Source organism: Ammospiza caudacuta, chromosome 16 (assembly GCF_027887145.1).
Source record: "Ammospiza caudacuta isolate bAmmCau1 chromosome 16, bAmmCau1.pri, whole genome shotgun sequence".
NCBI classification, from domain to species: domain Eukaryota; kingdom Metazoa; phylum Chordata; class Aves; order Passeriformes; family Passerellidae; genus Ammospiza; species Ammospiza caudacuta.
The window spans coordinates 17459979-17484048 of record NC_080608.1 but is presented as its reverse complement, the minus strand read 5'-3'; the positions used below and the strand labels follow the sequence as shown (position 1 = coordinate 17484048).

Sequence of the window (24070 nt, the reverse complement as noted above, 5' to 3'; positions counted from 1 at the left end):
TCATCTCATTCTAGAAACACTTCCAAGTCCTCAAGGTCCAGTTACTGTGGAGACTTTCTGCAATCAACTCCTGTGCATCCCTGCAACCTGAATGGATCCCAGACAAGCCCATTGCATTTGGAGGTACCTTTACAAGGTGTGCAGATGGAGAGGGAGGCACAAAATGTCATTGCTGCCTTCAGAAAAATTAATGCCCAGTAAACCAACTGCTGGAAGGGTGGCATGAAGTTAAATGACAGCACTGCTGCAAGCAGGACCAAAAACCCCAGTGCTTCCTGTGAGTGTCCTGCCAGGTGTTGTTTGTGGGACCTTCAACACCAAACCCTCCTTGGGGAGGGCTCAGCCCAGGCAAGAACCTCACAAGCCCGAGAGCAGAAGTACCAAGCCTTTATTGGAAGATCCATGGTTCCAGGGCAGAGCTGTGTCCAGGGGCCAGTCCCACCCAGCTGAGGGTGGGGCAGTGCTGCTGCTGGATCTCCCCTTCCCCAGGACACCACCAGCCTCTGTCCCAGCCTTTGGGCTCCCCTGAGCTGCTGCTGCCAGCACTGAGTGGGCCAAACCAAGGAACTGCCTCTTGGAAAAGCCAAACACCGCAAGGGAAGGGGAAAAATAAATAAAAAAAAAGAATAAATCACACACTGGACACAGTTATCACTATGAGAAGTTGAATGAGTTGCTTTACATCCACATTGCAAATAATTTCACAAGCTGGGAAATGAGTTTGCTGAGTCTCCTCTTGCCCTGGGGGTGGAGGGTGTTGGTTTGCTGGATCCTGGCACGGGATGTCAGAGCCACACTGAATCCATGTTATCTGTTGTTGTTGGGGTTTTGAACAAAGTTGATGGAGTAGGAGCCAGTTGATGAATCCTGTTTGATCTGGAAGTTCTCTGTTGACAGGCCAAAGGGACGCAGCACCAAATTGCCCAGATCCTTCAGTTTGCCTGCAGTGACGTTCCAAAAGAACACAGTGAGAGCTGAGCAGAGGAAAATCCCATGGAATTCCACCCAGCTACAGCCCAGCCCTGCTGATTTATCCAGCACAGGTAAATGCTGAGGAAATCTCTGCATTTTGTTAATATTCAGGCTCTTAGGAGAATCAAAAATCACTGTTAAATATGCACAGAGTATGAGAGTTAATAAAGTCCTGTCAGTATAAGGATCACACATGATTTCTGACTCTGGAAAATGGATCTTGCTACAGCTGTAAGAGGGGAAGGACAACAAAAGGACATCCTTTAAAAAAATCCTATATAGAAATTACAGAACAGATAAAGTCAAACAGGAAGCAGAGGTAACAACTTCACTGCTGGCTGAACACAAACCCCTGGCATGACAACGCAAAGGAAGAAGATGGCCAGTTTTCAAAGAAAAACATTCTTTTCCTCCTGGTTTCAATGTAGAACTGTAGATTTCCCAAAGGAAAAGCAGAAGTTTGGACAAGTTGAAGCCTTCTCAAGGTTTGCCTCCCCAGGCATACCCCATCTCTCCAAAAGCTCCCACCTGCACTGATCCTCAGGGAATGGGTTTTGTTTTGCTGAGAGCTGAGTGTGACAACAGAAATTGCTGCCATGGAAAATCCACTGAGCAGCTGCAGCAGCCAAGGGCCTGGAACACCTGGGAATGCCACAGCTATTCCTGCCTGGAGGGGCTTGGAGTCCTGAGAACCCCCTGGCACTGTGCTCACCTCCCCTGGGCCTCTGGGGCAAGTGAAATCCTGGAATTTGGGCTGGAAGGGACCTTAAAAATCATCTATTCCACCTCTGCCATGTCAGGGGCACCTCCCACTGTCCCAGGTCTCCCAGCCCCAGTGTCCAGCCTGGCCTGGGACACTGCCAGGGATCCAGGGACAGCCAGAGCTGCTCTGGGCACCTGTGCCAGGGCCTGCCCACCCTCACAGGGAAGGATTTCTTCCCAGTATCTGGACAAAGAAAACCCTGAGCCCACCAAAGCAAATGGGTGGGGAGACACAAATTTCCTTCAACTTGACTTTTTTAATGGGAATTCACAGATGAGGTGGTTCAGGGATGTGGCCAAAGTCAGTCCAGCAGCAGCTCAGGTAGGATTAAACTCTTTGTACATCTTTATTATTTTTTAAGGTACACCTGTTGAAGATGACATTTATCCCTTTATGCAGCACCCTGAAAGTATTTTTGGTAGCATCTGTCTGAGTGACATGAAGAGGTTTTTTTGTACTTCTGGACAAACATTTGGCCAGGGCTGAGCTTCAGGTCTGGGGTGAGCAGTGTCTCAGTGGAGAATCCTGCAGAATCTGGCGTGGCTGGAGGCCCCCAGCACTGCAGCTGGGCAGGAGAGCAGAGCTTGCCTTGCAGGACACTGGAGAGGTTTCCTCCAATTGCAGGAAGCTGGATGCTCTTTTCCAAACCCATAAACACCCCCTGCAGCTGGAGCAGCTCCCCAGCACAGCAGGGCTTGGGGCTTTATGATAATTCCAGCAGCACATCCCAGCTCACCTTCCTGCTCTGTCCCTCCCCAGGCAGGCTTGGGGCAGCCACACTGAATTAATTGTTAATGAGGCAAAGAAAGCCTTGGCTTTTCCGGGCACTCCAGCCCAGAGCTGCTGCTGCTGTCCTGGCACACACAGAGCCAGCATTGTAGGGGAGCTCTGTCTCCTCCTCCCACAGCTCCTTTCAGCCCTAAATTAAGGGCTGTAGTGAACTGCAACCCCCTCCTAAAGAAAAGCTCCCTCACAGCCTGTGCTGGGAGGAAGGAAAAGGCACCACGTGGAGCTGGGACTCAGCTGCAGAGGCTGCCCAGCCTCCACCACTCCCTGTCCCCAAGCAGGGTCACCCTCTCCTCCCTCTGCCCTTATTCTCACACATTTTGCTCTTTTTCTTTCAAACACACCCTGTTTATTTTCCACCTGCAACTCCAGCACATTCAGGTTTTTCACCAAAGCAAATATTCAGAGGTTAACAAGAAAACAGAACTGTAAAAATGAATTTAGGGCTCAGAAGTCTGTGATTCATTACTCACCTAAACTGCAATTCAACACCCTATTGAAAGAGGCAGATGCAGGAAAAGATTACTCACAATTTACATTAAGATGTAACAGCCAAAATTAATTGCTATTCAGTCTTTCTGGCAATAATTCTGGCTTAGTTGCTGGTGTTAATATGAGGTTTGGAAGTTGAAAAGCTCCATCTTGCTTGTGTAAAGAATTCTTTTGGAGAAAAGACAAATTTCCTGATGAGGTCTCTTCTCTGTGTAACTTCTTGTATTACCAATATTTTTAAGCAATTAAAAGAGCAAGGGCAAATCCTTCTCCCTTCCCTAAATGGTAAATGAGGACTGAGCTGTAACTGTAATTTGGCTCTGATTTAACTACTTAAAATCACCTTGTGCAGGGTTGGGGTTTAGCAGCTCAGCTGCAAACGCAACATAACTGTCAATAGAAAAAAAAAACCAAACCCAAACAAACCCCATAATTCTTTAGGCACAAAGCCTGATAAATGTCTTTGCTGATCTCAGGTAGCTGGAAAAATCTCTTTTGGGCAGGTGAGGAGCTCTGGCCCCCAGACTGCTAAAACCATTCCAAAGCCCCCCTCTCCCCACACCCTCTCCCCAAAGGAGTGCTCCCAGATATCACAATAATTCTAAAAGTCTCTGAACAAGACTGCAAATCGCTGGCCTTAAGGAGAGAAACACAAAACACCCCAGAGAATGGTCACTGTTCACACCCTCAGTCACTGGGCCAGAGGATGCTCAGAAGAAGGAAAAGCCTCTTGGATTTCACATCTCCTGCCCCAAGTCCAGCTCTCTGATGTGAGCTCAGGGCTCCCTTCATCCTGAGCAAGCTTCAGTGCCAAGGGGCTGATCAAACATGGCAAGAACTGAAATACAAAAGTCAGCCCTGCAGAAGGGACACACAGCACCAGAGGGCTTGGCCTGGCCACAAACCAGGATTCTTCTGGTGACATCAACCTCACAGTCACATGGGCCAGAAGGAAAATCCAGCCAGGAATGTGTGCTCTGGGTTATTTACACAAAAGCACTGCACAGGGGGTTCAGCCTCTGACAGAAATGAGCTGCAGCCCTGGGAAAGAGGAAGCACACTTGGGAAGGAGGAGGATGCACTCCATTTATCTGGCTTTGTTTGTACACAGCTCCAGTTCCATGACAGTGGAGATGGCTGGGCAACCCAGGCCTTGCTTGAGTTGAAAGAATGAAAGCTCACCAAAACCAGGAGAGGCCAATTCACTGCCTGAGGATCAGCTCAAGATCCAAAGGAGCCAAAGCACAGACTGGGACACTGCTCCTAATTTCAGTTTAGAGTCAGTGCTCCTGCTGCAGGCCTGGCCTGAACTATCAGGATGCCTCAGACTTGCTGTGCTGGAGCCCAAAAGTCTGGAATTCAACCCAGGCACCTGAGCTGCCCCCTGGGAAGGCAGGAATGTCCCCCTGGCACTGCCCAAGCCCAGTCACCCAGCTCCAGCCACAGAGCCACGAGCCAGCTCCATCCTGGCAGTGGGAAATGCCATCAGGAAGGGTGGGAAAGTGGAAACAGCTTCAAACAAATTCACTGTACAACAAAACAAAGGAATCTCAGAACCACCACATTCCATTGAGTTTCTCTTCTCCCACTCCTTCTGAGCTCCCATCCAAGCCCCCCTTCAGGGCTTTCCTGACCTCAGACAGAGCTGCAGCACTGCAAACCTTGGGAGTGTTTCCTTGCTCCATGGCATCCCCACTGCCTCCCCTAACAACAGCACACAGAGAACCTTGGAACACTCAGGAGCAGGAGCTGCCCACATTCCTGACTTCATTTCAGGAGAATGTTTTATAGAAACCCCTCAGTTTGTGTGACAGCCACAGCCACCACTGCCACCATCATTGTCACTTAACCAGAGCTGTGACAACCCAACACATGTGAGGCTGGGGGTGAACACAGGTTCTGTGTTGTCCTACCCTGCTCTCAGTCTGGCTCCTTGAACTCCTTGTGTGACATCACTGAGAAGGGATTTCTCTCTCCAGAATCCCAACAGAAACAGTCTGAGTGGTTCCCAAAAGCCCAGCCCAGACGTGAAATCTCAACTGCCACTTTTGAAGTATTAACACTGTTAACAGAAATTCCACCTAGTCTGACACCCAGGAAAAAAGCAGCAGTGCAGGGGCTGGATTTACTGTTCCAGTCAAATCCCTTGTGATTAGTGAGGCCCTCTGGAGTTCAGCAAAGATCAGGAATTATTTTCATATTACTTTGTGCTGAAACCCACCCCATGTCCTACCCATGGGCCTGATCCTTCCGGAGATTTCTGCATTTGTCATTTATTTATAGCTCCATCACCCTTAACCTGCTTTATTTGGGGCTTGTTCTCAGCACAATGGGGGAAGCAGGCTCTGATCCTGTAAAGCTCTGCAAAGCCTCACTGACACTCTGCTAGGTCAGGGCAGAACAAAGCCAGAGCAAACCAGAGGCTGCAGAAAAGAAATTACAGAGAAACATCAGCATAAGCTGAAACAGTCTCTTCTTCCCAAATACACCAAGAATCAGTGTGAAAGACTGAGTTGTTTAACCTGATTTTCTGCAGAGCAGCCAAACACTGCCTTAGGAATGGTAATTCCACTCCTGGTGCTCACCCTGGCTGGGTCCAATTCAGCCTCCAACCAAACAGCAATGAAATGCTGAATAAATCAAGGCAATGAAATGCTGAATAAATCAAGGCAAACACGAACACTTGGAGGTCTCTGGGCTGGAAGTGCTACAGAAAGAATCACATTTATTTCTTCAGCCCCCAGATCAAACATGCCCAGTTATTCCAGCTGAGGGAGTTCCTTTAGGCACAGGTTTAGTGCAAGCCCTGGTTTATCCCTTTCATGGGAATGTTTGCTTTGAGGGTTTATTTGCAGGAAGAAAGGGCTGAGCAGTTGGGCTGTGTCAAATCACCTTCCCCACCTCTTACATACCAATATGAAATTGTTTTAGAAGGGTTTTTCTTTCTTTAAATGGAATAATGGCCTTTTCTGCATGGGAGAATTCCTTGTCTCCAATTTACTGAAGGTGAAACCAAGCAATTGAGAACTATAAAGAAATCAGGAGTTTTGTGTAACACTGAACAAATATTTCCTTTCAGATTTATCTCCTTTAAATTTCATACAAGAGATTCTATTCATGCATTTTTTCCTAGTAGATTATGAAGGTTTTTATCAAAGTACATGCTACTCACCCAACATTTCTTTCTTTAATTTTTCATTCCTCTCCTCAATTTGCTGTGGTAATCTCTGTGGAGAGAGAGAAAAACTGGAATCAGATCCCTGCTTTCACTAATGCTCCCATTTTGGACATCAGCAGTGACAGACACAAATCCTGGTGTGCAGTTCCAGAACACTGCTAATGCAGAGCCTCAGCACCTCCCACTCCAGGAATGCCTTATGGACACCCATTTTTATCTGATGTCTGTGATACTTATCCCAAAGTACAGAAGTTTCTGGAAAATCTCTTCATCTGCCCTAAAATCCCTCAAAACTGTGTGGAGGCTGAAATTCTCCCATCAGTTACACACCTGTGAAAACCCAACCCTAACCACTGCTTCCATATAATGACACTTTCTGGGAAAGCAGCAATAGGGGTGGATTTGAGCACAAACATGATAATTCCAAACTGCTTAGTCTGGCATTGAAAAAGTCAAAAATAACTGAGGATTGCAATCAGAACCCCAGCTCTGCACTCCTGAAATACAAACAGTGCTCGAGTATTGGAGCAGGTACCAAATCAGGAACCAAAGAACTATTGTGCATTTCATATTTTAATCTGTCATTTAACAGGGTCATGACATTCCCTAGAGCAGTGTGAGATCATTCCTGTGGGCAGGGAGGAGGAAGATTTGCTCTAACTGTGAATGAAACCCATTTGCAGATTTTCTTGAGGCATCATTTTCATTGCCAGTGAGGGGAAAAGATCCTGTGATATTCCTGCAAGGCAGAGACACTTTTACCTGACAGCAGAGCAAAGCTTCTCAGCCTCCTCCAGGTCAGAGATGTAACCAGGTATGTGGAGTCAACAGCTGAAACTTGGGGGGGGTTTTCATTACGAAATTTAGAGATTTATGATGAGTGTTTGAAAAGTGTGAAATTATAGCTGTCAGGATTTCCTTAATAGGTTTTCAAGAAGGGAGTTTTAAGCTTCAGTCTCAATAGTTTGCTTCTTCCCTCAAATCTGACAAGGACCAGCTGAAGGAATGCCAGAGCAGGGGAATTTGAGGGCATTTTGTCCAAAGGGCTCTGCAGCCAAAGGCTCTGCCTGGCCAAGGAGCTCAGGGAGCAGGAGGGGGTGAACCCCACCCTGTGCACTGCCCAGGCACAGAAATCAGGAATAAACATTGAATAAATTCTGAACTGGGCCTGAAGGAGCAGCAGCCCTGCTGGGGATTCCCTGCTGGGGCTGGCTGAGGGCCCTGCTGTGGGATCATCAGGGCACAGCCACTGGGAGGAATCCTGGCTCTGCAGGGGCCCAGGCACAGTGCTGGGGTTCCAACCAGCCAGCCCTGAGGGTCTCACTCAGAATCCTGGGCTATCCTCAGAGGGGAGAGACCACCAGGATCATCCAGCCCAGCTCCTGGCCCTGCACAGACCCAACAACCCCAGCCTGGCATCCCTGGAGCAGTGTCCAGACCCTGCTGGAGCTCTGGGCTGTGCCCATTCCCTGGGGAGCTGCTCCTGGCCCAGGGGGAGCCCCAGCCCAGCTCCAGGTCCTTTATGGGAGCTCAGCTGTTTTATGGGGTCACCCCTCACCACCAACAGCACTCACACAGTTAAGCTGAATATTTTCTGCCATCAGTGCAACTGATCCAGTCCCCCAGGAAATCATTCCAGGCAAGGTTTCTTGCCTAATATGCCATAAAAGCTGTTCCTAATCTGTCACTTACAACAGCACAGTGTGGGGAAAAGGGGGGCACAATCACTGCTAATGATTTATTTTCCCAAATGGAGACTTAAAACAATTAAGCCTTTCAAGAAGATTTTTGTAACAACATATTCTGAGTGGGTTTAGAGACAAATCTGCAGGTGATGCACGTGAGTTTCTTTTTCCTTCTGAGGCAGAATCCATTGCAGGTTCACTGGTGCGAAGCTGAACTAAAATAATGAAAAATAAGTTAGGCCAAAGTTCACTGAAAGGCTTAAGCTTACCATGCAAGCTTCTCTGGCTTGATGAACTGAGGGGTCTTTTTCTAGGACTGCCTTATAATCTTCCAGAGCTTCATCTAATTTTTCTGTTTTTTCATAGAGTTCTGCTCTCCTCAGCAAAGCTCTGACATAGTGAGGGTCTAATTCCACAGCTGCAAAACAAAAGCAAAGCCCAGGATTGTACTTGAAACATTTCCCCAGCCCTCAAATGAATTCTCAAGTGTGTATTACATTTGTAAGTTGTCCTTAGAATGTAACTCAGGATCAAGCAGAGGCACAGCTTAAAGCTAAGCTGAATTCAGGAGCAGCTGCCTGGGACAGTCTCATGATCATGTTTCATTTAATGTCCACAACCTCTCACAGATGGAAGTGATTTATGATCACAAAGCTTTAAATGTGCAATCCTATCCGTGCAGGGATTCTAAGTGATGCTACAGAAACTTTAAGGACCTGCAAGATATTTCAGTTTTTGTGTGTTTAGCAAGTGGCTATTATTAGATTGCAGCTAAAGTTAAACATCCCTCCAGACACACACAGCAGGGAAAATCAGCCTTGCCACGCTTATCTCAGTTCAAGCGGAGACAAACTCCAGGAGAATTTCTGGAGCTCTTCTGAATTTAATATCAAACAGTTCAGGTTGTGTTGGGAATGCACAAACAGTGATTTCAGCCCTGAGAGCTGGCAGAAGGGCATCTGAATCTCAGCTCTTCCTCCCCTCACTCCCTTGGCAGCCAGGGCTCTTTGCAGTACAGTTCAAACTGAATGCTAAACTCAGCAGTCACCTCCACATGGTAATTCCTCAAGAATTCCTTCATCCATTTTCCACCACAGAAACAGGGAATGTGAAAGATTTCACCACAGAAATTGGAAATGTGAAAGATTTTTCATCACAGAAAGAGCTCTGTCCATTTTATAATTCCTAGCTCATTAAAATGGTTCTGGGGACAATTAAATCTCAGATTATCCAGGTGAATATTCCAGTTTATCTTCTGGCAAGGACAAAGGCAATGGCACAGTCAGCAAGCTGCAGGTGACTGAATTGCTCTGCTGTGCTCCAGTCCCTGGGGAGTGTCAGGCCCTGGCAGCTGAAGTCTCCCTGCTCAAAGCACATTGATTTTCTCTGAGCCACTGCAAAATTCAAGGTGTTTTTCAGAAAGCAGCAGCTCCAAACCAGGCAAAGCCCCAGCGAGAGAGGCCAGGGAGATTTGGTACCTCCAGGAGCCCTTTCAGCAAGCACAGCTCCCATTTCTGTGCAGGCAGGGCTGGCACACAGCCACTGGATTAGTGCTCTGATTGGTAATTTGGATTTTTTCCCCAGCTGTCACAGGGAGTTTAACAAACACTCGAGGGTGGGTGAGTGGGTGGAAGCAATAAAGCAAAGCACAGCTGAACTGATTCCACCAGAAGGTGCAGAGACAGAACTGTGCAGGGCAGGAACAGGGGAACATAAGCCCTGGTGACAAAGCAAAAGCTGTGCAGGAAAGGGATTGGATAATGCTGTTAACTCTATAAAGCCACAGAGTTCTTTGGAACCTGGGATTAAACCAGGATTTGGGGGGGATAGCAGGTGGAAGTGGGTTTGAAATCACAGGTGTGGGAAACAGTTTCCACAGAAAAGACTGTCCTCTTAAAAACAAGGACAAACTGCAGCCTTATGGTACAAGATAATAGAAAGTAAATTACTGCAGATAGGAAAGGCTTGACAGGCATTTTACAAAATAAGTAATACAAATCAGGTGCTTTCTGTTCAGTTCTTTAAAAACCCTTATGCCCAAAATTACAGCTCTGCAGTAAAGGCACTAAATGACACAATTTATGTACAAAAATCTGGCACAAGGACAGCACAGAGAGGAAAAAGTACCTTTGGTGCAGTCACTCAGGGCAGCCTCTGTCTTGTCCTAGAACACAAAACAGTTTTGTTAGATTGAAGTCACATTTCTTCATGTCCCCAGCCCTGGAGGTGGCACTCGGTGCTCTGGGCTGGGGACAGGGTGGGGATGGGGCACAGCTGGGACTGGAGGGCTCTGATCCCTTCACAATTGCATTTGAGCCACACTCAGTCCAGTGTGACACAGAATGAAGCCAGCACTGACCTGTTTCATTTTTGCAGCAGCTCTGTTGGAGAACAGAACAGCCCTGTCCTTCTGGAAGCAGGCTGGGCAGATCTGCAGGGCCTTGGTGTAGGACTCTTCTGCCTCTCCAAAGTCTGCAGAGCAACAAAACCCAAACCAAACCATTTATTTCAAACTCTGAACCCCATGGATGAGGCTCTTTGGAAACAGTTCTCAGTATCTGCTGATGTGACACAGAATCACTAGCTGCTCTCAAAGATCATTACTGAGTTCATAAATACAATTGATTATTTTAGGATGTACTTAATTTTGCTAATAAAAGCAGGAAACTGAGCTGAATGCACCAAGTGCAGCAGGAGTGGATGTAATTCCCATCCCTGACATTGTTTCCTCTTTGAGCAGAGGTGGAATCCTTTGGCTGAAGTGCTGAAAGCTGTCACTGCACTGCCCAGAGCAGCTGCAGGGAGCTTTTATGGCCACATCATCTTCACCTGACTGAAAGATCAAGGAGTGGCCTGGGGTGAGACCCAGCAACACTGCAGACCTGTGGCTCTCCTGGGTTGAGCACTTCCCTCCTGCCCTCTGATGCCTTCCAGAGCATCCTGAGCTGTGCTCAATCATTGCAGAGCTGTGTTCCCTCAGGACTCCATGAGGCATCTCCTGCCTGCTCCCCAGGGCACACAGATTCCCTGCCTGTGTCCTGCTGAGGGAGGCAGGCACTGCAATTCCTGCTTTCTCTGGGAATCCTCCACCCACAGCAGGTTCAATCAAAGGCAGGTGTCAAAACCACTTCCCCCCTTCTGTTTGCTCACTAAAATCAATGTATAAAGGTACAAGGCAGCTACAGAGCCCCAGATCTTGCATCAGTTCTAAGCACAACCATCAGCCCAACTCAGAGCCCCAGGGAAACCTTTTCTGATCAGTGAAGGAAGCCCTGGCTCTTGGAAGGCAGTCCAAAATCCATGGTTTTCATGGGAATCCTGCTTTAGTATCCAAACCTTTGGATTTAAACACCTCTAAAGGAGCTCTGATAGCTCTGTCTCTTCTCTAGATCTGGATAGAAAATGCAAGAGGTGATAAAATTCAACAAGGATGGTGTGAGGGCTTCCTCAGAGCTTCCTGCAGCACCCCCACGATGGCTCAGTACTAATGTGGGATATCTAACACCCACAGGGTGTTCAGACATGACCAACCCACCTCCTTTCTTGAAGTGCTCGTTTCCTTTCTCCTTCAGCCCCGTGCTCTCCTTTCTTCTTTTCTACAAAAGGAAAGACAATGTCTCAGAGTATTCCACTGAAATGAGCAAGTAGGTCAGCTGCAGCTCCAAATAAAGTATGGAAGGGAAGCAGAATGAAACAGAACCTGAAGAGTTTTAACTCTGCCAAGATCTGCTTGTAGACCCTGTGACATGAAATACTTTCTATATCCATGGAACAGTGGAGTGTAACAGCAAGGCAATTAAAAAGCTCCACTCCACAGCCACCAGGATGCAGGGAGAGCATCCATGGAGAATTCCATGCTCTAAACCAACACATCAGCTTTTACTGGCTGTTTGCTTCTCCTTTCCAACTCCATTTAATTCACTCACTGCAGGTCAACTGTGCAGAATGCATTTTAAATGTAAAGTCTCACAAGTTTTGCTTGAAATAATTCCACCTCAGCAATGCTGGTTATTTTCAGAGATGCACAAGGAAAAGGTCCAGGCTGAGAAAGATTTCTGCCCTGAAAGATTTCTTAGGGGGAGTCAGTGAACCCCCAGAAGCAGGTTCTTTGTGCAGTGGGAGCTGCACGTGTGAGCAGAGCTGTGTTCTCAACCATGAATATCCTGGCCCGAGGGGAGGCCAGGCTCAGGCTCCCAGGCTGTGACACAGAAACCCAGGATGTCCCCGAGCCATCCCTGCCACCCCTGACAGTCCTGACACAAAGCAGGCAAGGGCAGGCACCCCTCAAGCTCAGGAGTGTACAAAAGCCAGCCTTGGAGCTCTGGATTTCCTCCCAGCACACAAAGGGCTTCAATGGAGGTGTCTGTAAATGACAGATCACCGAGCAATTAAAAAGCCAACAGTAGGAAAAGGAGCAGTTTCCTTTCCTGCAGATTGTGTGAATCAAGGATTAATGCAATTATCAATATCACACAGAACATCTCCTTGGAAACAGCTAAATATAGTACAGAGTGTGGAGCACTGCAGCAGCTCCCAGCTATGCCAGGGAGCTGACAAACAGCTCAAACTCCCAGGTTCTCCCTCCTGCTCTTGTGCCTCTGGGGATCGATTCCCCTGACCACTGGCACACCTTGAGAGCAGATCAGCCTCAGTGGAAGGACACTGAGCCATGATTCCACAGCAGAATCTCACCTGACCCCTCTGATACATGCCCACACCATCACATTTGTTCCTACTGCCCATTAAACAGCTCCTCCAATAGCCATCACTGCTCACATTTGAAAGAAACCCCACAAACACAGGGCACACAAACCACGCAATTGTTCAGGAAGTGCCTTTGCTCAGGGAGGGCTGACAAACCCCAAACCCTTCCACAGCACCCCAAGGGACACACTTGGTGCTTTCTAAACATGAACACGCAAATTCCATGCTTCAGGCTGCATGAAAATCTCAAATCTCTGTGTAATGCACAGCTCTGCTGCTCAGCACAGGCAATGTGGAACTGCTACACCTCAGTTTTCCAGGGAGCAGACAGAAATTCCTGCCTGGACCCCACAAAAAGGCATTTTAAATATTCTGCAGGGCACAAAGGGTGACAATGATGCCAGGCTCTCGTGGCACTGAACAAAGCAGCCCCATGTGAGCACAGGGCAGGCCTGAGATGAGGATCCTGCTGGAAAGATCTCCACAGATGCCCTCAGTGAGGGGAAGGGCTGCCTGAAACACAAACCCCACTGACTTCATTGCTCATGACCTATTTAGAAGTGGCCTTTCAGTGCCACGAGCACTCTCTGCTGCACAGGGCTCAGTTACAGCTCCACAAGAATGAAAGGATTTCTATCATCAACACAACTACAGCATGCTCACAGCAGTCCTGAGGCAGAAACCCTGCAATCAAGGGATTTGGATGAAAAGTTTCACCTGCATTATCAATATTTTGTTTCATTTTATCCAAATTATTTTAAAATATTACATGTTTACCCTAATTATACATGAAATGCTAATATAAAAAGTGACTTGCAGCAAGAAAGCTTCAGAAGAATAAGCTTTATACTAAAAAAGGAGGAAAAGGAAAAACAACAAAGCAACAAAGCAGCACTTTTAAGAGCTCTGTGTATGATTTTGTAATTAATTCAGCTCCCTGCAAAGCAGCAATGGCTCAAAACTTGCCTTTCTGTGAGAGCCTGACCAACAATTTCAACAGATCCCTGGTTTATGGGTTTCACTTCCAAACTGAGTGGCCAAAGTATTTTTAAAAAGGAGAAGTCTGCAGGGAACCTCCTGCACATCGATGGATTTGCATTTCAGGTATCACTGACCAAGAAGCAACATCTCAAAGCCAATTCCTCTGGCTTTTCCACAAAATGTGAGAGCATGAAAAATGGATGAGCGCCTCAATGCTGAAGGCACTGCCCTGCAAAGCAGGCTGGGTGTGAAAGAAATGCATTATTTATTCCTCATCCAGACATTCCTGGAACAGAAATTCCTAGCACAGAACAACTCCCAGGATTTCCATTTCAGCTGCTGAGATCCAGGGAAAGCCCCAAAGCACTCCAGCCCTGCCCTGGGGAATTCCCAGCAGATTTGGGATGGATCAGTCCCGAGGGATGTGCACAGTGTGCCCCCAACACCCAGGGGCTGCCATCCCTCCCTGGCAGGGAACGAGGTCAGCCTGAGTCCCAGATTCCCAGGAAAAGCCATCCTGGCCTGCTCCTGCCCCAGGCTGCTCACACACAGCCTGCAGGCAGCCACAGCTCCCCAGTGAAGCATTTTCTGCTCTTCAGTGGCAGCAAAATCTGAAGGTTTGGGGTTTTTGTGAATTTTAGTAATGCAAAGATGACAAATTGCATGGCAGGCACTGATTGTGATGTGGTTTAAATATTTTTTTGAAGTTCAGAAGAAACAACTGAATGTAACTGGTGATGATTCTTACAGGATCTGATTAGAAATGTTTAAATTTGGATACTGAATTCCAATCCCCTACTCAGAAAAAAAAAATCAGTATTTAACCCAAACATGCCTGGCAAAGCCAGGGCTGCTGGAGATGATCTCAAGTCATGACAAGGGACAGCCTGGCCTTGTGACAATAAAGCACAAACCTAAATCCCTGCACCTCAGCTGCTCTGCCAAAGCACTCAGGGTTAACAAGAAAAGCATGATATGAAATAAAATGTTATAGAATTTATTTATAACTGTATAATTATAAATCAATTTTATTTGGATATTAAATGTAATTTTTATAATAATAACAACATTATTATTATAAAATGATAATAACAGCAACCCACAAATTCCCTGTTTCCTTGGGAAGCGAGCAATGCAACAGAAAGTGCTGGAAGTGAAATCCCTGAGCAGGCAGTGGGAGCTGAAGGAACAACAGCCTCAGTTTGTGACACTGCCCCCAACATTTCCTCTGGCTGTTGCTGTGCTGGGATTGATCCCTTGATTTCCCTTTGCTGGGAACTGCTCCTGGCTCCAGTTCTGCAGAGGTTCCACTTCCAGTGAGCCTGCCCCTCAGTCCCTTGGGAAGGTCACCCAAACCAGGGACATCAAATTGCTGCAGTTCAGAGGGGGCACAGGAACTGGAATTCGAAACAGACCAGGAATGCATTTTTCAGCTGCCAGCCCCACTGCTCAGTCCCTCATTAGCAGCTGTCTGCTTCCCCCTGCAGTTTTGGGAAGCTACTGCTCTATCCTGCATCCCAGGCTCTGCATCTCAGTTTAAGGTTGGAGTCACCCCAAAGCTGCCCTTGGGAGGTGCCAGGGCAGTGGCAGGGATGGACCTGGCCTGGCCCTGCTCCCTGGGACTCCATGGGAAAGAACTCTGCTCCTTCTTCTACCAAATCCCCAGATGGAATTGGAAGCAGCAGTGCCAGAGCAGGGAAGGAGGTCAGAGCCCTCGCTGGCAGTCCCAGTTAAGCCCAGCCTCAGTGTGGCCTCGCTGGGTGACAAGAGTGCCACTGATCCCTTTGTGCAGGGACAGGAGCTGCCCACAAACCCATCAGCAGCGGGGAAAGGCCGGGATGTGACAGCAGCACTCCCTGCACAGAAATGCACAACTGAACTCAGGACCCAGATCAGACGGCAGCACACAAAGGGACATGGAGGGAGAATTCTCCCTCTTCCTAATAAATTGTCACTCAGCAAAAGTTTTGTTTGTTTAAAACTCAAAGAATTATAAATCACACAGGGAGATTCTAATGCCAGCTTTTATTAAATTCTTCTCAGCAGCTCTTGCAATTAATGACTCCAGCAGATCCAGATTTACTGCTCAAATGTTCTTGTCCAGGCTTTAACTCACAACATGTGACAGGATGTTTTATTCTATACAGAAACTTCCCCTTATGGAAACAATAGGATCAACCCAAAGGCCCAGGGAGGAAAGGAAGGGTGAGGAGGGGGCAGCTTAAAGGAAATGTCTTCACTTCTCTAACATATCCTACAGCCTGCAGAAACAGGGGGGTTAAAAAAAGGAAATTTTACTGTTTAGCCCAGCAAGAATGTCTGGCATCACTCAAAAATCTTATTTCTTAAATTCAGTCTACCACACTCTTACAGAGCTGCTCACAATAGACTCCTCAAGAATCTCCTCTTGCTTGTGCTGCTGACCCACTCCTGCTGTCAGAACAGGAATTGTGATCCAGCCAGCTGCAGGCCCAGGGCACGTGGAGAGGCCAGAGGAGGAACTGCTCAGGGGAATATTGGGTACTTATTGAGCGTCTCACAGAACACAGGCTTCCAAATCCAAAATGAGAGGCCAGCTGCTGAAGTCCTTGCCACAGGACAGGAGAGCATTGCCAGGATGGAGGAGCTGAGGGACTGGGAGTCCTGCACTGGATAAACTCCTCATGAAAGGGTGGCCCTGAGAGCAGGGCTAACAGTGACCCTGCAACAGCTGCTGGGTGTCCTCAGATTCATTCTGCAGAGCAGCCCCACGTCAAAGCCATCCCTGTCACTGACAAGCAGCCAGAAAAATCTGCTTGGAATGCATCAAAAGCAATTTGCTGCTCAGTGCCCCTGCTGAGGCAGCAGCAGCAGCCTTGTGAAACAACAACCAAACCCTGCAAAGGTGAATTTCAATCCTTAAAATGCTGAGGTGCAACCCCAGGCAAGGAACCAGGCTGTGGTTTTGAGAACTTCTTACAGGTTTGTGTCTTAATATCCCTGCAAGTTCTTATTTTGCTTCTCTGTGAAGAGAAGATTTCTCAGGGTCTCCCTGGAAGGAATCCTGCTGCTTAACATCAGAAATCTCCCTGTGTGTGGCTCTTGAAATGTAATTAGAGAGAACACACAATCCCTCCCTCTCCTTCCCTCTGAGCTGCAGAGCCTCTGCACAGGTGAGTGTTGACTCTGAGCTGCTGGAACCTGGAACACCCAGAGCCAGGCCAGGATCTGCCTTTGCATCTCCAGAATCAATCAGAGGCTTTTCCTACAGCCCTTTACTGAACACCACTCCACAGAGCCTGTTTATTCCAGCTGCTGAACACAGCAGTGGGGTTTGGAACAAAACCCCAAGCTCAGGAGGTGTAACTCCATAAACTTGGCTGGGGCAGGGCTCACACCCAGCTCTCCTTGTGCCCTGAGCCCAGTTTGTGGCTGGTGCTGCAACACCAGCTCCTGGGGAGATTTTGTGCTTTAGACAGGCAGCCAAATCAAATCCATCTCCCCAGGTGCCAGCACCAGGCTGCTGTTTGATGTCTGCTTCCACCAGCACTGCCCTGCATCCCAAAATCCAGCTTGATTTCCCTTGAGCCACTCCCTCAGAGCTGCACTGCCCCTGAGGGCTCACCATGACCCAGCACTGCTGAGAGGCTGCTCCCCACCTCAGCAGCCAAAAACCACTCCTGACTATTTCTGTCTCATTTGCTGCAGCTGCAATAAAAATAAATGAAAAATCACATTGCCCTTCTCAAAAAAACAACCTTTTGAGTCATTGGAAGGAGGCTGTAAGGGTTTTAAAAAGCTCTCAGTAAATGAATGTACAGCACTGTTTTCAGCCTGGGACTGCAGGACTTTTTCTTAAAAGCTGCAGTATTTAACAGAAACTTTTATAATCAGAATATACAGAATGTTGCACTTTGAAAAATAAATTCATGGCCATCAGTAGCAAGTACAAGGAGCAGAGTTGGAGCAGCAACTGAGGAGTGACCTGGCCAGGGGGAGATCATGGAAGAGGCCACTCCAGTGGCTGTCACAACTGCCTGAGCTCCTGGTTCTGCTCTGCATTCACAAGCAGCTCTGCTTGTATCATGCCAGCAATCCTTTGCTAGAGAATAAAACTACATCTGAAAACCTGCAAGATTCAGAAATCTCTCAGAGGAACATAAAAAGCTGCTGGTGCAGTACTTGTGGTGCTGGTGAGAGACAGAATCCCTCAGTTAGGGTAGCTGAAATCACAAACCACCCTGAAGGGCAGAATTGTTCACCACTGGAAATAAACCTGCAGAAAGATGAGAGCTCAGCTGCCTCCAGCCTTTGTCTGAGGAAACCTTCCCAGTTTGAAGCAGTTGTTGTTTTGCACTGCCATAGCCCCTTTCAGTGGAGTTCCACAAAGCTGAGTGCCAAGACTCAACATTCCCAATTATTTTGGTCATTTGACAGCAGGCAAAGATCCATGTGCAAAATGAGATGATTATCTAAAAATACACCCAAACCAGGAACAGCAGGAAAATCAACCCAGCCAATTGCCAGGCTTGCTGCTCTTTTCAGAGTTCAGTTCCAGAACAATTTCCCCCCAGTTTTCAGCAGTTTGTCTGTGAAGCTCTGGAGTCCCAGGCAGGTGCTGCAGCCCCAGTGTGACTCAAGCTGACAGTGCTCCTCATTGGACAGCAATAAACACAAGGAGAAAGAAGGGACTGCTCACTCCCACTGGAAAAAACCCAAGGGCAATGAAATGATGTTTGTGTGTGAGGAGGTCAAGGAAGGATTTTTGCCCTCTGCTCAGCACCTGAGAGATGCATTTGGAGAATGCCCTGTTTGGGGCAAAACCCAAATCAAACAAATCAAACAAACTCCTTCCTACAGCAGCAACAACAAGACCCTGACTTCCCACAGGGACTCCAGGATGCTCAGGGCTCTGCAATAAAGGAAATTCTAATTAAACACAGGACAAAAGTTTCCAGCATAGTTTAAAAGCAGCACAGGGAGCCAGAGGGGCTGTGCCAGAGATGCCCCTGGCTCTAGGCAGGGGCTTGCACTAAAATCCTCAAAGGATGGCCCAGAACACCTCCTGACACTGCCACTGCCATGCTTCACTGCTGAATTACAACTGGCAGCATCACTCTGCCCGTTCAGAGCCCAATCTGAGATCCAAAGGGATTCCCAGCAGCTCCAGCACACACCAGAAGCACTTTCAGTCTCACTCCTACTCCAAGGGGACTCTGCCCAATGCTGTCCTTCCCCAGTATTGCTTTTCCCCCTCAAGGAAATTGTGTATTTACACAAGATTGGTTCCACAGATGAGAAACTGCATTTGTCTGTTCCCTGCTGCAGGATGAGCTTGTCCAATGTGACAGCAGTGAAATCAAACTCACAGATTTAATGTGGGTTTGTTTGACTAAAGCCCAAATAACCCACAGGGATCTACTCCAATGGAACCCTGCTCTCTGGATTCCCATAACCAACCCTTCAGGGAAACCATCCTGAAATCTGCTGAGTTTTAGAGAGGCACCTTGCAGGCACTCAGGGGAAATCACGGGATGCACAGACAGTGACAGCAGCAACAGGGGGAGTTTTGGTGCTGAAATTACCAATTTCTGAGTCACAGCCACCCCACCCACTGCTCAGGCACACAAAACCTGCCCTGGAACAGGAGTGAAAGCAGCAAAGAAAGGCACAAACATTTGCTACCTAAAAGAGGGAATTTAGAACAGTCAAACTCAAGGGCTCTAAAGGTGCCTCTGTGTCAGAATACTCCAAACATTGACTGCACACAGATCATCTCACACCTGCACACAGATAATTTCATACCTGCAAACAGATCATTTCACACCTGTACAGAGATCACTGCACACAGACAATTTCATACCTACACACAGATCACTGCACACAGATATTTCACACCTGCACACAGACATTTCACACCTGCACTGTGCTCTGCATTACCTGTTTCTCCTCCTCTGGCATATCTTTCTCTAGTTCTAGCAAGTATTCTTCCTCTAGCTCTGTCTGCTTCCTGGAGCTACTCCCGTCCTCCTGAGCGTTCCCTTCATCATCCAGCACAGCTCCCTTGGCCCCAAAGGAGTCGTGACAGTCATGGAAGCACTCCTCTGAGGGATCCCGGCCTGGGGAGGGGGCACAGCCCCTGTCCAGGCTCTGGGGGTGCTGGCCATCCCTGGGGGCAGTCTCTGGAGCCTTCTGATCCGACAGCTTCAGGTGATTCAGTGACTCCTCAAGTGGGCTTGCAGCTTTAAATTCTTCCATGCTGGGCTCCTGGCAGGGGTTGTGGCAGTGACAAAGGAGTGACACTCAGTAATCATCATTAACAGACTCATTAGCAACCAAATCCCAGCACCGGGGGGTGAGGCTGGAGGGGAGCACAGGGGTCACTGGGGCCACCCCCTGCATTCCCAAACACGGGGCACAGGGGGTCTGTGTGGCTCTGGAACACCCGGGAGGAGACCCCACCCCTGTCTGGGCTCTGCTCAGGGCTGGCACTGCCCAGGGCGGTTCTGCCTCCTGGGCAGGGAATTGCTGGGCTCAGCCCCTGCCAGGGGCTCTGCTGGGCACTGCTGGGCCTGGAGCAGAGCCTGGCCCTGCTCTGCCCCTTCCCTTGCATATTTATACACATCTACACGTACTTAATGACTGAATTTACCTTATCCGCATTTACAAATCTTTAAAGTGCTCTTGACATCCTTAAGGGAAACTCGCATCTCTCGGGGCGGGGGAAACTTCCCTGCATTCCACGTCCCGCGCAGGGACACAGGGCCGGGGCACTGCACCCATGAGTGCGGGAACTGCCGAGCTCGGATCCCCGGGCCAGCCCAGCCCAGCCCAGCCCCGCGGGCCCGGTCCCGCACCCCGGCCCCGGCACGGCTGGCCCAGCGCGGCCCCTCCAGCCCCACCACGACCCCCGGGGCGCCGTGCCCGGCTCGCAGCGCCCGCCCCGCGCTGCCCGGAGCGGAGGGGACGGTGCAGACCGGGACCATCCTCCCCTGCCCCGCCGGGTCCCGCCCGGTCCCCCCGGGCCGGGCCGGGCCGGACCCCGAGCCCAGGGCCCGCACTCACCTGCGCCAGCCGCACTTCCGGCTTCCGGCTTCCGCCACGCCCCCGGCACGAGAACCGCTTCCGGCAGCGACAGCCAATGGGCGGTGGGGCGCGCGCGTGGCATGCCGGGAACTGTAGTTCTCTGCTGTGACGTCAGGGAGCGCAGGTGAGAACGGGTGAGGGAGGGCAGAGACTTTTTCCCGTGAATATTTCATGTTTGCACAGCTCAGGAATATTCGGGTTTTCCCCGGAACTTTGGGATGATGCTCCTCTTGCTCAGCCTCACACCCCATTCTGGTTTTGCACAACATTAAAATGTTAAAGGTATTCCAAATGTGAGCCCAAAAGGAGGCTTGAACTGTGCCAGGGGATGGAACAACACCCTTGGGTAAAACCAGCCGCAGACTCTGGAGGTTTTGCGCTTGAGTGGTTCTTTAGAAATTCCTAAAAACTGCTGCCTACAGCAGAAGATTCAACAAGAACCAGGTGACAACTGGAATTGATAAACCCCAGCAATCAGGAAATACCTTCTCAATTTATATATTATAATATATAATTATAATAATATATTTATAAATATATTACATATTATAATATTATGCCTTCTTATATTATATAGTATAGAAATTATATAGTATAGAAATTCCTACATACTGCTGCCATAGCAGAAGATTCAACACGAGCTAGGTGATAATTGGAATTGATAAACCTCAGCAATCTGGAAAATACTTTCTCATTATTATGAAGTTTCTCAATATATAGAAGTTATATATTATATAGAAGTTATATATTATAGAAATATATAAGTTATAGAAGTTATATATTATAGAAATTTCTAAATACTGCTGCCCACAGCAGAAGATTCAACATGAGCCAGGTGATAATTTGAATTGATAAAACCCAGAATTTGGAACATACCTTTTCATTATTTATTATAATTACAATTATAACTATTTCTGATTACTGAACGCGGGATACCCAGCTCCCCGCTGCCCCAGGGGGAAGCCGTCCCGTTGGAAAGGCTGCACTGAAGCCGCGTTCAGCCCGGGGAACGCAGGGATCGGGGATTTGCAGCCCGCAGGGGGCGGTGTTGGACTGGCCGGGCCGGGTCCCGCTCGGTGCCGGCGGGGCTGGGCTGCGCCCCGAGCCCCTCCGGAGAGGGACAGACATCGCGCAAGCACCCCAGGCTCCCGGCCGCGTGTTACGTTTACTCCTCTCGACAGCTCTTTTTGGTCTTCGCAGTGAAGAAACCAAAGCTGGACAAATCAAATCAAGGAAAGGAAAAAATAATTTCCATTTGCTGGAGGTCGCAGAAAGTTCAGGTTCTTCACCAGAATTAAACATTTGCACACAAGTCTCAGTGGAATCAAATGGTTGTGCTTCCCAAAGAACATTTTGAAAGGAAATTGTGAAATAGGCAATTAAAGGCTATTTAATCACAACTATAAATTAAAGTTTTACTACATCCGCTTTTTAGGCTGACTTGTTGGAGGAACGGTGATGGATTCTTATTAATTTGAAATATCCATTCTCTTTTTCTCTGTGTCTTGGCTGAAGTGCTATAAAGACTATGGGAATTGCTAGACAGGGAGCAAGTTCTTCACAGCTCAAGCCAATGTGTTCTGTTCTAAGAAATTCCCACTAACAGCCCCAGATTTCCTTTCCCTGTCTCCTTCCACTTATGTGGCACTGGAATTTTGGCTATTCTAGGAAAAAGCCACCTCACAGATCAGACCTGAGTAAAAATGCAATGTAATTTTCTGCTTTAACCCATGCAGGACAGCAGAGGGGTGCAGGGGGAGCTGTCCTTGTCATTGTGATATAAACTGGCATCACAGCCCTGTTTTCTCCCTGGGGACACTGGCTTTATCTCCTCAGATTAATTAAAACCCAGCAGACAAACCTGGTTTATCCCCTCACTTTAATTCAAACCCAAGCAGACAAACCTGGTTTACTCCTTCAGTTTAATTCACACCCAAGCAGGTAAACCTGGTTTATCCCCTCAGTTTAGTTCCAACCCAAACCAGATAAACTTGGTTTATCCCCTCAGTTTAGTTCCCATCCAAGCAGGCAAACCTGGTTTATCTCTCAGTTTAATTCCAACCCAGGCAGACAAACCTGTTGTCCTGGGATTGTTAAATCTGACAGTGGAACTGCAACCTTGCAGTCCCCCAAAAACCACAGTGGGTGCAAACATTTCATGGCCCCAGGGTGGTGTGTGTCCCCATTCTGAGGTGTTTCTCTCTCCCTCCCCAGGTGCAGAGCTGTCTGTGGGCTCCATTCCTGCCCTCTGGGATGTGGAGCCAGGGAGGAGCTGGGAGAAGGTGAGCAACCCCTATGGAATGAATCCATCCAGAACCCCTGTATTCCCTGGGGATGAGCTGCTCAGTGTGTGGGATGAGGACACTGCATGTGAGCACACCCACAATTCCATCCCATAACTGCTGGGATTATCTCCTGTGCTGGGCAATTTTCTGCTCGTTTGTCTGAGGTGAAAGTCAAGCACACAGACCCAGAGCACACAGCTCAGCTGCTGAATTGAAAGTTGCTATTTTGACACTTCCCAGACTGGAACTGTACTTTGTAATACCAATGTCCTCTCTCTCCTCTCTCCATCACTTTTGTAAAGATAACGGGAAGCTGCATTTCCAAAGAGCCAAGGATGCAGGATGCTCTCCAGCTCCAGCCTCATTCAGCTGGATTGATTTTAGCATAACTCTTCTCACAAATGAGCAGCGCATTGAGAGCTGAGTGCACTGAAGCCTAATGGGTTTAATTTCTGTACAGCTGGGCTGTGACAAAGCTCCTGAGCCATTCCAGCTGTGCCTCTGCACTGAGTGGCTCTGGAGCAGCCCCTCCTCAGCAGCTTAACCTGGGAAATTCAGTGTTTTATGAACACCTTGGGTGTTAAATGGCGGCAATTAATTTAGAGAGGCAAATCTGTTTGCCCACAGAGTGGATTCATCAGACAGTCTGTGAATGAGCATAAAATGATGCCACCATGTGCCACTGCATGTTCTGCTTGGCAAACTCAGTTTGGCTGTAATAAAAAATGGGCTTGTCCCTCAAGGCCTTATGATTGTGCCCTGGCCCAAATAGTTTTTCCTTTAAAGGAAAACATTGCATCAAAAGAAGGACTAACATAAGGAAAAGGGTGATTTGTACAGCCTCATTTGGGCTGGCTTTGCCTGGTGGAGGTTGTGAAAGATTCCAGTATTCAGAATAGATCTCCTCTGGACAAGTCGGGTGGCCTTGCTAAAGTTTCATATTTTAAGGTGGCATAGCAGACTTTGTCATCTGTAATCTTTGCAGTCCCTCCTTAAGATCCATGTGGAGTTTTCCCCTAATTTTCAAACTGACAAAGAGGTCCTGGTGAAGGAACTCCTGTAACTTATTCCTGATGGAAGGGTACGAGTATTGGTGATGAGGGAAGCTACAGCGGCAAATTTAGTGGCTGTGAATGTTTTATTTTGTAGTGAGAATCCT

General features: G+C 48.1%; 1 protein-coding gene across 2 annotated transcripts; it reads right to left on the bottom strand.

Moving 5' to 3' along the window:
- Positions 1–373: 373 nt before the first annotated feature.
- On the bottom strand, positions 374–20634 carry TTC1 (tetratricopeptide repeat domain 1). Of its 2 annotated transcripts, none has more exons than XM_058815356.1 (8): positions 20606–20634; positions 19481–19807; positions 11412–11472; positions 10236–10348; positions 10004–10040; positions 8146–8294; positions 6186–6240; positions 374–941 (listed from the first exon to the last, which is right to left on the bottom strand). In XM_058815356.1, the coding sequence occupies exons 2-8, from the start codon at positions 19796–19798 to the stop codon at positions 808–810; spliced, it is 867 nt and encodes a 288-aa protein (XP_058671339.1). In that variant the 5' UTR covers positions 19799–19807; positions 20606–20634; the 3' UTR covers positions 374–807. The 2 variants fall into 2 exon arrangements, with proteins under 2 accessions (XP_058671339.1, XP_058671338.1); XM_058815355.1 differs by lacking the exon at positions 20606–20634 and adding an exon at positions 20193–20435.
- Positions 20635–24070: the final 3436 nt, after the last annotated feature.

Excerpts from the sequence above, each read along its gene's own strand:
- TTC1 (XM_058815356.1), bottom strand. The coding sequence starts at position 19,798 with ATGGAAGAATTTAAAGCTGCAAGCCCACTTGAGGAGTCACTGAATCAC. Across the intron at positions 10,349-11,411 it reads CGAGCACTTCAAGAAAGGAG|ACTTTGGAGAGGCAGAAGAG; the intron begins GTGGGTTGGTCA and ends GTTGCTCTGCAG. Across the intron at positions 10,041-10,235 it reads CTGCTGCAAAAATGAAACAG|GACAAGACAGAGGCTGCCCT; the intron begins GTCAGTGCTGGC and ends TTTGTGTTCTAG.